The sequence below is a fragment of the Vigna umbellata genome, chromosome 1 (genome assembly GCF_029865625.1).
Source record: "Vigna umbellata cultivar VRB3 chromosome 1, Vumbellata_1.0, whole genome shotgun sequence".
NCBI classification, from domain to species: Eukaryota; Viridiplantae; Streptophyta; class Magnoliopsida; order Fabales; family Fabaceae; genus Vigna; species Vigna umbellata.
In genome coordinates this window covers 46,941,962-46,955,623 of record NC_142165.1, presented here as the reverse complement: position 1 = coordinate 46,955,623, position 13,662 = coordinate 46,941,962, and the positions used below count along the sequence as shown (strand labels likewise).

General features: G+C 31.2%; 1 protein-coding gene and 1 pseudogene across 2 annotated transcripts; one reads left to right on the top strand and one right to left on the bottom strand.

Moving 5' to 3' along the window:
- Positions 1-2,020: 2,020 nt before the first annotated feature.
- LOC148205510 (ras-related protein RABH1e) lies at positions 2,021-5,203 on the bottom strand. Its single transcript, XM_088103402.1, has 6 exons — positions 4,934-5,203; positions 3,953-4,023; positions 3,719-3,807; positions 3,235-3,346; positions 2,798-2,888; positions 2,021-2,547 (listed from the first exon to the last, which is right to left on the bottom strand). The coding sequence occupies exons 1-6, from the start codon at positions 5,048-5,050 to the stop codon at positions 2,404-2,406; spliced, it is 624 nt and encodes a 207-aa protein (XP_087959528.1). The 5' UTR covers positions 5,051-5,203; the 3' UTR covers positions 2,021-2,403.
- A 3,839-nt stretch (positions 5,204-9,042) lies between these two features.
- Positions 9,043-12,605, top strand: LOC148205509 (BTB/POZ domain-containing protein DOT3-like; annotated as a pseudogene). Its single transcript, XR_015783287.1, has 6 exons — positions 9,043-9,237; positions 9,362-9,431; positions 9,906-10,804; positions 10,990-11,266; positions 11,368-11,496; positions 12,048-12,605. The product of XR_015783287.1 is annotated as a BTB/POZ domain-containing protein DOT3-like (transcript).
- Positions 12,606-13,662: the final 1,057 nt, after the last annotated feature.

The following is a 13,662-nucleotide window of genomic DNA, read 5'->3' as shown; positions in this document are numbered from 1 at the left end:
TATATTTAAAGTAATTTTTTTATATAGTCTTTTTTTATGATTTATATTACTTAATCATTTAATAAATTAAATTTAAAAAAATATATTTTACTTTTATTACTTAAAATAATATTATTTAAAAAATAATATATGTTTATTGATGAAAAAATATAAAAATTTGTGATAAAAAAATTTTGTCTTTAAAAATTCATTATAAGTTTTTTATTTGAACGGTTTCTTTTATTAATATTTTATTATTAAATAACGTTTTCTTAGCAAGATGGACCAATTGAATAGAAACTAGAGAAGAGAAAAGAGTAGATACAGTTCTCACAGTTAACTGAACCGAAACTGTTATAAGTTCAGTTTTTAAAAACTAAACCATAAAATAGTATACTGAACTTTTAGTAAAAGTGGATCAGTTTTTTTAAGTATAATATAGTACAGTTAACTATAGTACAGTACAGATCAGTTATTTTTGCCCAGCCCTATTAGTGGGATTGTGTAATTTGCTTTCTGTAACTTTCGTCTTTAAAGTTACACGTAACTTTCATGTTGAAGAAAACGAATATTTTGTTTTCTATATTGAGTTTGAGAACGGTGTTTCTTTCCTTCGTACAGTTGTCACGAAGCTTTTATTTTATATTGGGGCATAGTGCCACTCCATGTAACCCTGAGACAGATAACTTAATAAGGTGTGGACAATATTCTTAGACAGCTATATATATTGTTGCCATTTTTGTTATTATTATCAAAGATAAATCTCAATTCAATTTAAAACAAGCTATTTTGGTAGTAAGAAACTTTTAATTTTAATTAAATGAAACCCATGTCTCTTTGCCTTCCTCATTCTATTTAAAATAAATACAATAATTTATTGTGTTAAAAAGGCAAATGCTGCTAGTGGAAAATTTTGCCTAAAGCGTATCATCAAGCTGACAAACAAAAGAAAGTTCATATAAAATATGAACAAAAATTCTTTTATTTTATTATATGAACTTATATTTTGGTAATTTTTTAATCTTTCGAACAATATAGCTAGATAAAACAAAGTTGGGAATGCCTAAGTTTTGTGTCAAAGAATATGCGTATATTTGTGACAACTTTTATGAACTTGCTTAATTTTATTCCTTGTATATTGTTCCTTTTCTTATAGTGTTAAGAGAAACAAATAATAAATTTACAGTTATTAACCAATAAATCATATTAGATTCCACTAACAAAGAATCTTAATATATAATCAGATGTGTTCGAGCAAATTGATAAGTTTACAATGGATGGTTTTTGTAAGTTAGGCATGGGATTTGCTACTTTAGTTAGAATGGAATGGAATGCGATGGGGTACAATTCAGGAAGTAGTAATACACGTAAAACCCAAATGTTTAAGTCAAGAAACAATTTTAAAAGAGTTAAAAAGGATTGAAGATCATTCACATGTGAGAAAAGATAGAGGAAGGTGATCGATCCTGGTAATGATAATAACTACCAACTCTAATGGTGACTACTTACAGTTACTCTAACGAAATATAAAAAACTTTGAAATATGTAACAGTAAAGTAAAATTAGTCATCGATGAATTTTTTTATGAACCGTCAATGCTAATTTAATAGTATTTTTGTCTAATATGTGATAGCAGTAGACATAATGGACATAATAAAGGAAATGAATGAAATTTTCTAAAACACAATAGTTTTAAAAAGTGATTAAACTATTCTCTTGATACAAGTTATATGACGGAGATAATGTCGGACTGAACAGCTACCTTTTTAACAAAACAAATTCATATATAATAGATTAGATGTAGCATTTGTAGAAACTATCATTTTTTACATCTTCGAATTCAAATGCTAAAGTTTGAAAAAATAAAATACATCAATCATTACAATGACAAGATATTATTTACCTTCGAGTTTGGTTGAGACAATTATTATGGCAATGCATCTCGGTTACGTGAATTAATTTTTTTTATGCTTATCTAAGCCTAGATAGATCGTTCAACAAGGGAATTCTAACAGTAGGGTCTCAGTTAAAAAGATCCAAATTGACTCTACAAACCAATCAACTCTGCTTTGGATGACCATCCATGCCGCAAAAAGAACAAGGGCCAGATGGAGGGTTACATACGTCTTGTCTTGCCTTCGGCACAAGCTATGCATTTCTACAGTATAACCATAAACCTATGACGGATTGAGCGAGCTTGTTTATTATCTGTATTCTAACATCACGGGACTAATTGTATAACAAATAAAAAGAACAACGTTCGTACATCAAACCACTACTGTAATTTGTCCCCCCACCCAAAACTGAATGATCATTGCTACGAAAGCACGCTTCCTCCAGCACCAGCATTAACCATTTAATCAGCCAATCCCAGAATCATATTCGGTGAACTACTTACTATTGGCACTTTTGAGATAGTCTTCTCTAGCAGGAGCAACCTCCTCCTTGCTGCTCTGCCTGGGATGAATTCACTGTGGGCTTTAAATTTACATCGACCATGTCTTCCTGCTTTGTGGAAGAAAGAGTTTCCATCCCTGGCAGGGCAGCAGCAATCTTACGAAACAAAGGCTGCACTTTGCATTGACACAACATTAAGGGAACAGAACAAACATATGAAAGAAGATAATTTTGGGAAACAAAGATGGTGCATATGACATATCATCGGCAGCATTGTTCAGAAGAATGATTTAGTAAATGACTGAAAAGCTCACTAATTTTCGCCTTGACGTCATATATGACATATCACCGGCATCCTTGTTCATAAGAATGATTTAGTAAACTAAATATTGGGATGACTGAAAAGTTCACTAATTTTCACCTTGATATTGAAGCCTGCTTTTGCACTGGTTTCTATGAACATGATTCCAAACTCACGGGACTTTGCATCTCCTTCTTCTATTGAAACTTGCCTGTTTCAGTATCAAAATGGCTTTGTAAAGAAAATTTCAGATGGTGAAAACAAAATACTACAATGGAAACACTAGAGGCAAGCCGGTTAGTAAATGGACTAACTATGATTTCTACTGTTTGTAACTACTAATGCATGCAAAGTTCATGCCCTGAGACAAATTTTAAGCTATCCAAAAATTATATTTAATCGACCAAAATTTTACTGTTTTCGGATGAAACAGAATATGGAAACACTAAAACTGAGAAGATCGAAGCATAATATGGAAACCCCACTATGATAATAAGCAAACACATAAAACATCCAATCAGCATTATAAAAATCATATAGACCAAATTAATACTCACCTTTTATCAACAAGATCAGTTTTGTTTCCAACCAAGACAATAATAACATCACTGCCACGTTCTGTGCGGACCTCCTCAACCCACTTGTTAGTGTTCAGAAATGATTGCCTGTCTGCATAAGAACAGCTTACCTAGCTTAAATAATCATAAAATGCTGTTAAATTTTTATTATCATATGAAAAATGAAAACTAAAGCATTTACAAATCCACATGCAAACACATAAAACAAAAAAATATGCTATAGAACCGGCAGAGTGTAAGCAAGCAAGCACACAAACAACATTAGGTTGTAATAACATGTGCATTGGAATGTAAGAACAGAACATTCACTCCCTTACATATATTATGCCCTAGAAAACCCTCTTTTGAGTTACATGGTCAAATAATTTGGAAAGTTATGTCATGAAAAAATCCATGAAGATCCAGAAAAGATCCTGTTAAGTAGACAATGAAAATGCTATATAAAAGAACATATAAAACTCACTAGCAACATCATATACTATAACTGCAACAGAAGAATCTCTTATGTAGCTTGGAATCAGACTTCTAAATCTTTCTTGCCCGGCAGTATCCCTGTGAAGTTAACATAAACTAAGCTCAGAAAGTGTAAAAGAAAATGCGTACAAGGCTATGCCACAGTAATGTGCACTCTAATATAATTATTGAAGTACAAATTAAAACCGAGCTAGTATAAGACTTGAAGAGGAATTCAACTTACCAAAGCTGCAAGCGAACAGTTCTATCTTCCAGGTACATTGTTTTTGACAAAAAGTCAATACCAATGGTTGCCTGAAATTTAAATAACCAAATATTGTCAGCAACCAAACCGCAGGAAGGGTAAAAAAGGTCAATCATTGAAGAGAAAAATAAAATACAAAAAACTCAAGAAAGAAACAAGTCCCCACATGTCCATTATAAGTTATTTTATGTTATACCCAATATAAGCAAAAACAAGACAACCTTTCACATGCCACCAGCAGTGTACTTTCATCTCATTTCTCTCATTCTCTCTTCGTGTAGTCGCATTACGCGCGATACCATTCATTTCTCTCTTTCTTTTCCTATCTTTCACAAGGTATATATACCCACGGACTGTTTACCCAATATATTTCCTAAAAAATAAGCATTACAAGCAATCAGAAGTCTCACTAAACAAGCCTCTTAAAAATCAACACAAAGAGGATTTAGAGTCAATCCCTTCTCAATGATTAAAACAAGCTGTTCTTCCTATTCTAGCATTTCACCAACTCAAAAAACGAGGATCCCGAGCCTAACATGTTCAATTTGAAAACGAATTTCAAACGACTCTACTTTCCATTTTAAACTGTGACTGGCAGATTGAGGATTGAATCTCAACACAAGAAAACAACCGTCCCTCAATTTCATCATCCGATTAAGTTAAGATAGCCGGAAAAAAAATCAGAGCAAAAGCATATCTCAATCTCAGAGCACATCTATCTGTCGCATAATTGATAACAAAGCTCCTACCAAATTCAAATCACAGCAAAATTTATAGCGGAACTCATCTCCCAAACAAAGTCACCAATTAAAAAATATATACAGCGTGACGTGGTGATATAATGAGGGATTGATTGACGTGAACCACATGCACATATAAAACGCATGTCGGAAACGAAAATGAATATATTAAAATTGGATAACATATATTGAGATTGACAAAGCATGGATGGAGAGAGACCTGGTAGGTGGTGTCGAATTTGTCGTACATGAAGCGGGTGATGATGCTGGTTTTCCCGACGGATTGATCGCCCAAGAAAACGAGCTTGTATTTGGCGAGAGGGGACACCGTCGCCATTTCCGAAAATCTCTTTCTTCTCTCTCAGAGACGCAAGCAGATCTGAATCTCCCAAATTCTCTTCTCTTTGATCCCAAGAAAAGAAAGCAAATGAAGGATTACCAAATTTAACCTAATTTCGAGTGCAATGCGTTATGTATGAATGAATGTGTGGGGGTTGCGAACCGCCAACCTCGATGACTATGAAGACCGTGACACGCTAATTTTCTCATTTCTATAACCTTTCATACAGCTATACAATTGGGATTATTAAACGTAAGTATCGTTAATTGAAAGTTAAGAGAGTTATCTTTATGATTAAATTTTTATTTGTTAAATATTAAATACCATTGAGAGATATCAATACTAATTAAAATTAATTTTAAAAACATTAGTCTGTTTCTTAGTGTGTTTTGTCGGTTTTCTCTCCTCTCAAAATAAGAATAAACATTAATTTTGTCATATTATTTTTTGTGCAAAGTATTTTCTTTCTGTACAATATTTAGGGAATAAAGTAAACCATCAATCTAACGTGAAAACCTAATAGTATAAATAATACTTAGAAAGATATTTATAATTATTTTATTCCAAATAAATAAAAAGACTGACTTTTGACTTATAGAATGAGATCAATTATGTAAACATTGTATATTAAGAAACAGTTTTAACCTATGAGTACAGTTTTCAATTAAACCGAATTGGATAGGTTGGTCCAATCTGAACTTAATAACATTGATATAGATAATTTATACGAATCTCGCAATTTTAATAATACATTTTTAATGTGGGTGGTAAAAATCATCGTGGTTTTATTTTAAGAACTAACGTACAATTTATTAGTTTTAAAGAACAAAAACACATTTAGGTTTTATGTGATTGTAATTCAACAATTAAATTGTCTGAAAATCAAATATTTCAGGGAAGGAGTAAACATATTAATGTTGAATTTCATTTTTTAAAGGACATGGTCAAAGAAGAAAATATCAAGTTGAGTTACTACAACACTAAAAATCAAGTAGTTGATATAATAATTAGTCCACTCAAATTGGAGCAGTTTGTAAAGATCTTAAATAAGTTGGACATGATTGGAACATCAAAAGTAAACTAACGTTTGCTTAGACATTTAGTTTAAGGGAGGGATTGGTAATAATTAAATTATGTTATTAAGTTGCTCTTTGAATTAAGTAGTGTTTTATTAAATAAACTCATGTTAATCGTTGACCGATTCCTTTAAAAATATTTAATTCTTGATTTTATTAGGTAACCACCATTATTTGTGCATGGTGGTGAGGTAGTTTTTATATTTTTGCATTCTTTTTATTGTAATAATTTGATTTTCCATTTAATAAGACGAGTAAGTATAAATTTAGATAATTTTCACCTATTTTTTGTTCACAATTTTATGAAGAAAAAAAATGATTTATTATATATAAGTATGTTCTTTTCAGTATTATACCACTTAATTATTATTATTTTATTAGTTTTTCATATTTATCATTCATATATTTTACTACTTAACAATCGTTATGTTAAAAATATGAAAAACGATGATGTTTTAGTATAAATTTTGTAAACAATAATGTCTTTGTCTCTTTTTTTTTCATGTAATTCAATTATTATATTATAAACTTATCGAATTAGTAAAATTAATTCAAATTTAAAAGTTATATGGTAAAATATGAAGAAGAAGAAATGATAATAAAATGTATAATTCATTCACAAAATTTAAAATTAATTCAAATTAATTCATGATAATAATCAAATGATAAAATGTATCATTGATTTTTTACAATAACAAACTCATTTTATTTCACTTTGCTCACAATCAAGTTTTATGGTCACAACATCCCATAAGCCAAATGCCAATGTTTCATGCGTTTCTCTCATTAAACAATCACATAACCTATTTAAAGAAATAAATTAAACATAAAAATTCAATTAAAATATTAAAATTTTAATCCTTTAATAATTACAATTAAAAATATCTAAATCTAAATCTAAATTTATCATAATCCAAAAAATTAATTAAGTCTAAACATTTTAAAAAATATATATAAAAAAAAAGTTTGAAAATAGATCAGAGTCTATAACCTCTTTATTGTTTAAATAACTTATTTTTCTGAATAAAGAATATATACGTATTTTTTAAATTAAAATTATCTACTGATTTCTCACATTGTATCAACACTAAATCTCCAAAATATATGAATAAACAATGGTTTTAATATTTTAAAAATATATATATTTTTAATATATTAACATCAATATACATTAAAAAAAACTCAATAGAAACACAACACTAAAATCTCAATATAGAATTTACATTCTTATTTTTCTCATCAGAAGGATAAAATGGTTTAAGATTTTTCTTTTCCAAAACAAACGTTGACGAAGAAATTTAGTAGAAATAAATGAGAAATAGACGTACAATAGCTGTAAGCCACAAGTCGCAATTCCGTTGCAGTGTGGAAGCTTCAAAGCCCAAATCCTTAATAATAATAATCAAAGATTGATTTTAAAATTATTTTTGACCTCATCAAACCAAAAATAAAACAGAAATGCAACAATCATTCGGGTTTGATGTAGAAGGAACGAGAGAGATGTAATTTATTCTCTTGACAATATAAAATTATTTAATATTAGAAAATTTATGTAATATATATTTTTCAAAATATATTAAAATAAGAATTATTCCTTATCTTTATTTGATGCATCATTATTTTTTTAGGCTTAATTACCTACTTAGTCCCGAGGTAATTTTCTGTTTAGTAGCCAGTTTTAAAAATGTAGACATTTGGTACCTGTGTTTTCAAATTTGTATCAATTCAATCCTATCCAGTTAACGGTGTTATAATTGATGCGAGAAATTAAGGACGTTAATGATAGCCTGGGTGGAATAGCTATCAAATGTTTGAATGCATCTTTATTAACGTCCTTAATTTCACGCATCAATTATAACGCCGTTAACTGGATAGGATTGAATTGATACAAATTTCAAAACATAGATACCAAATGCCTACATTTTTAAAACCGGGTACTAAACAGAAAATCACCTCCTAACATGGGGACTAAGTAGGTAATTAAGCCTTTTTTTTTATATAATTTAACAAACATAATCAAAATCATATATATTTACAATTTAATAGTCGAATTTACATTATGAGAAAAGTTATTGAATGATGTAAGGTATCATTCGACTTCTATCCAATATAAAATAATATCACATTTAATTATATTTAATTCAACAATAAAGATAATAACATGACTATAAATATAATTATAATAAGAATATTTGAAAACAATATGATTCATTAATATATTAAAGTAAAAAAAATTGTAGTAATTCAAATTGCAATATTTAATTTAAAAGTAATTTTAAAAATGATAGCATACCCATAATAACCTAAATTTCTGAAATTTCAAAATCTTAAAAAAGTAATTTCACCATAAAAAAAAACGTGTAAGATTACTATATAAAGAGAGGGGAAATGCCGGAAAAAAAAACAGCAGAAAAAGAAATATAGGAATTAAGACGAGAATCTGGTTTTTTAAAATGGTAAGTGAAATTTATGATGTAAGAGAAAATTGAAACATTATTATAGAAATGATAATTTGATACATACAAAATTTTCATATTTATTTGATATTATTTTTTTTGTTTAGAAATGGTATTTTGATATTTACAAATTACTATATTTGTTGTTTTTTATTTTGTTTAAAAAATATGAAAGTTGATTTTTCATTATTATTTTATTTTAATATGTGTAAGATGAATGTGTATCATCTTATTATTGTTCTTTCTTTTTTAAAATATAAAAATGTATTCTTTGATAATCATTTTATCTTTATGTATAAAACAAATATAAATGTGTGTAGTAGAAAAATTACAAGATTATTATTTGGACAGAGCAACAGAATGTTATTAAAGTTAGGAAAGAAACAAGTCACCAACCGTCTTAACTGCAGTCCTACACTGACCACAGAATGAACTTCTAGCATTAATACGGACATTGCTCTCTTCTTTCTCTTCTTCATTAAAAATGCTCTCTCTCTCTCAACTATACTGCAATTAGATACACTCTCACCATGAAATCCCTTCAAGTGGCTCAACCAAAACAAGACTCAAGTGATAAGGTTTCTGACAAAACCATTGTCATTCCCAACAAACTCACGGCACTAGCTGATAGCTTCAAAGGAGAACACTCATGGTACAGTCTGCAAAATAACATCTTTTTTGTATGGATTAGAAAGTTAAAAATTCTGCAGTAACATGTTTGAGTATGTTCACTTCCTGGTTTTCTTTTGTTTCTTTTCTGAGTTGGTCTTGTGCAGGTTCATTGCTCCTCAAATCCCAACAGACTTTTCAATTCAAGTCCAGGAAACCACTTATAATGTTCACAAGGTATAAATGCTTTGACATGTTTAAAGCACCGAGTGCAGAAAATTGTTTACTTCTCCCTCTTAATTTAGATTAATCAGCTGTGTATTTAGAGCACATGAAATTGATAGCATCGTAGAGTATACAACATATTATTTTAAAATATATTTTCCAATTTAATGAGTTATATTCCAATTTGTTTCAAACAATTTTATCTGAGTATAATTTATTTTTTATAAATAATATGATTGTTTTAGTTAGAATTTTCACAAGGCTTAAAAAATTAGCATGTCAATTCGGTATATATTTGATCAATTTTGAATATTCTTTTAACAACCCTAATTATACTTACAAAATCTTGAAAACAACATATAATGGAAATGAAGTTACATTTTGCTGTAACAGACAGACAAGCAACTTATGTCTTAATCATTATGTGTGTTAGCTTCTTTGCTGTAACATGATTACGTACTTTGATAACGTTTTCTGTAACCACAGTACCCCTTGATATCGAAGTGCGGCTACATAGGACGATTGGAGATTCAGCCTTTCATCTCAAATTCTGGGAATGCTCTGAAGCTTGAAAACTTCCCAGGTGGGTCTGAAACATTTGAAACAGTTCTAAAGTTCTGTTATGGCCTCCCAGTAGACTTCAGCCCAGATAACATAGCTGCACTAAGATGTGCATCAGAGTTCCTAGAGATGACCGAAGAACTAGAAGATGGAAATCTAATTTCCAAGACTGAAGCTTTCCTCACCTTTGTTGTGCTTTCTTCATGGAAAGACACTATCACTGTTCTGAAATCTTGTGAAAACCTATCTCCATGGGCTGAAAACCTCCAAATTGTAAGAAGATGTTGCGACTCCATTGCGTGGAAGGCTTCTAAAGATGATCACACAAGTGAGGATGCAGCGCCAAATCAAGAAAGCTGGTGGTTCAATGATGTGGCCACCTTCCGCATTGATCATTTTATGAGGATCATTTCTGCAATAAGGGCAAAAGGAACCAGAGCAGAGATCATCGGTAAGTGTATCATAGAATATGCCAAGAAATGGCTGCCAGGAATGGATGTGGAGATAGAAGGGCTAAGAGGATATGGGCATGAAAAGTATAACCTACAGTTCAGTATTTTTAGTGGGAAGAAGAAAGAGAGCAGTGGGCACAGCAAGGAGCAAAAGACAATTATTGAAACCCTGATAAGCATTATTCCTCCTCAGCCAGATGCAGTCTCATGTAAGTTCATGTTGCAGTTGCTAAAGATGGCCATGATGTATTCTGTCTCACCAGCTCTCACAACAGAACTTGAAAAGAGAGTGAGTATGGTGTTGGAAGACGCTGAGGTGAATGATCTTCTGATTCCAAGATATCAAAATGGAGATCAGGGAAAAACAGTCATGTGAGTATGCTACAATTCTCCCTTTTTTTCTTCAAAATTGGAATTGGCAAAATTATGCGATTGGTCAAATTTGATTTCACAACTCTGAACCAGAAATGCAAAAGATAAAACCCTAGAATTATGAAAATGACCAATGAAACTAATATCTATATTGTCTTTTTCTATCCTTTTTTCCTCCTCATTAGTAGCATGACTAATTCATCTGAAGAATGCACCATGCTAGACATAGACGTGGTTCAACGAATTGTTGAATACTTCTTGATGCATGAACAACAGCAGATGCAACAGCAACAGAAGACGAGGAAATTCAATATTAGTAGGCTCTTGGACAATTACCTAGCTGAGATTGCAAGAGATCCAAATCTTTCAATCACTAAATTCCAAGTATTTGCTGAATTGCTACCCGAAAATTCTCGATCATATGACGACGGTCTGTATAGAGCCATTGACACCTACCTCAAGGTCATCATTTTAATTCTTATGTTTTGTAATTCTGGTTCCTGTTAAAACTAAAGGCATTTATAAACACAGTTTTGACATTCTGATATTTGACATCCCTACAGACCCATCCTTCACTAAGCGAGCATGATCGTAAAAGACTATGCAAAATCATGAACTGTGAAAAACTCTCACTTGATGCATGCCTTCATGCCGCACAAAATGAGAGATTGCCCCTAAGAACAGTTGTCCAGGTAAAGTTTGCAATCTCTGCAATCAAACTATTTCAGCTTCATACATGATAAATTAACAAATGACCAACTATTTCGGAATTTCTGGTTCCATTCCACCAATAAAAAAAGCAAAAAATAATAGCACAATTCCGAATTCAGATTTAGCAGTGTCTGTTCAACAAATTTAGGAACCAATTAAAAATTTGAACTAATTTAGGATAGATTATACTGTGTTCATTATATTAATAATTGTGACTTTATAGACCTAGACCTCTTTCTTTTACTTTCAACGGAAAACCCTTAAAACACTAACGGAATCTGTAGGTGAATGGCAATTTTTCAAACGAAAGAAGTAACTTTATCAGAAGGAAAGAAGGATCATATTGAGGCAGGATAATACAAATACTCCTCATAGGCAGAAAAATAGAAACAAAATAGAAACACTCCCAATCCCTCCCAGAAACTATCAAGGAGAGGCTTAAAACAATCCTATCCAAATGGAAAATAGTTGACAACAGTTTACTGTACAAAGAATGGTTTTCTAGTGCTAATATAACAAGAGTGAAATGCAGGTTCTGTTTTCAGAGCAAGTAAAATGAGGACAGCAATGCAGGAGAAGGAGCCAGCACAAAGCGGAATCCAATCTGAACAAGAAGGAAACCAGACATCTGCATCTATGGACATTAAGGCACTCAAAGCAGAACTTGAGAATGTAAAGACCAAAATGGTAGATCTGCAGAATGACTATTTTGAATTGCAACAGGAGTATGAAAAGTTAAGCAACAAGCCAAAGAATTCATCAGGCTGGATTTTACATTGGCGGAAGATTAAGAACTCCTTACATACAAAACCAGCAGGAATTGAAATTGGAGACAGACAGGACACACCCAAGTCACCAAACACCGTTCTACGTATACTAAACCCTAGAAGAAGGCTCTCCATGTCTTAAAGTGTTACCTGCTTCAAGTTTCAACATAAAAAGTACTGTAGTAAAAACACCTAGCAAGCCATTCTTTATATGAAGCACATGGTCTAAATTTTGTATCTTAAGATATTGTTAGTCATAGGCTTTAGCTTCCATATACAGACTAAGACTCCCAAATGCAGCAATACAAGTACACAAGTTTACACATCTAAGAACAAAACAGAAAAATAGCTACAATACTGATACAAGCTCATGGACCCTAACAACTTACAGTTGATAGAACATCGACCTTTTAAGTTCAGCAAAGAACCATAAAAAATGTTGATGAAGGGAGGACACAATGCTCTAGCATAGCCAAAACAAAAAATGTAACTTGAATGGAAACAACATTTGTAATTTAGGAGGATGTTTGCTTATACTGGTTTAGTGATTAATAAGTCCCTTATAACAACTGAGTGCTCAATGATTTCATAAATAAAGATTCTTGGAATCATGGTCATACGGTTCAATGTTCGTAGCAACAAGATTGTTGACGTTCGAGGTAAGCAACAAACTGAACATGGTGTTGAAAGTTCCGAACTCAAATTCCGGGTACATTAGTAAAATCAATGGCATCAATTCAAATTATCATTGTAAGAAACTAAATAGAATAATTTACCATTTCAAACATCACTGTTGAACTGTACTGAAAAAAATACACCGCTGACACAATTGGACCAGGAATAGTAGAATTTGAAGGCTTATAGCTCCAAATTCGGATGCAAAAGGGTTGCACTTGACACGACGTATGACAACCAACAAGTTCATATACAGAGAACAATGGATCTCACTTCCTAGAACAAGCACATGATGCTGCAGAATTACTGAGATAAATTTGTGTCAACAATCGATTCAGCTAAAATACCATCCCTATGGGCAACATAAGCATTAGCATGTCTAAGTAGTGGAATCGTTTCTTTCTCATTCCGAGCATGATTCTATTTTATTAGTGTGTGCTTCCCCGACAACCACAACTCATCAAAATTAAAAAAAAAACATTTTTTATTATAAATTACCCTCATGATTTCTCTATAACATTTGATATTCCAGAAAAGGATTTAACTTTTGTTTTTGGGATAAACCATTCATTTCAGAATTGACTTTCCTAAACATAAAAAAGCCATTTCAGAATGAATGAATTGAATGGGAGGTGACTCAAGAAACTTCTTAGATTTTGAAACAAATACCATACAGAAAGTTACAGATAAACGTGAGCCACAAAT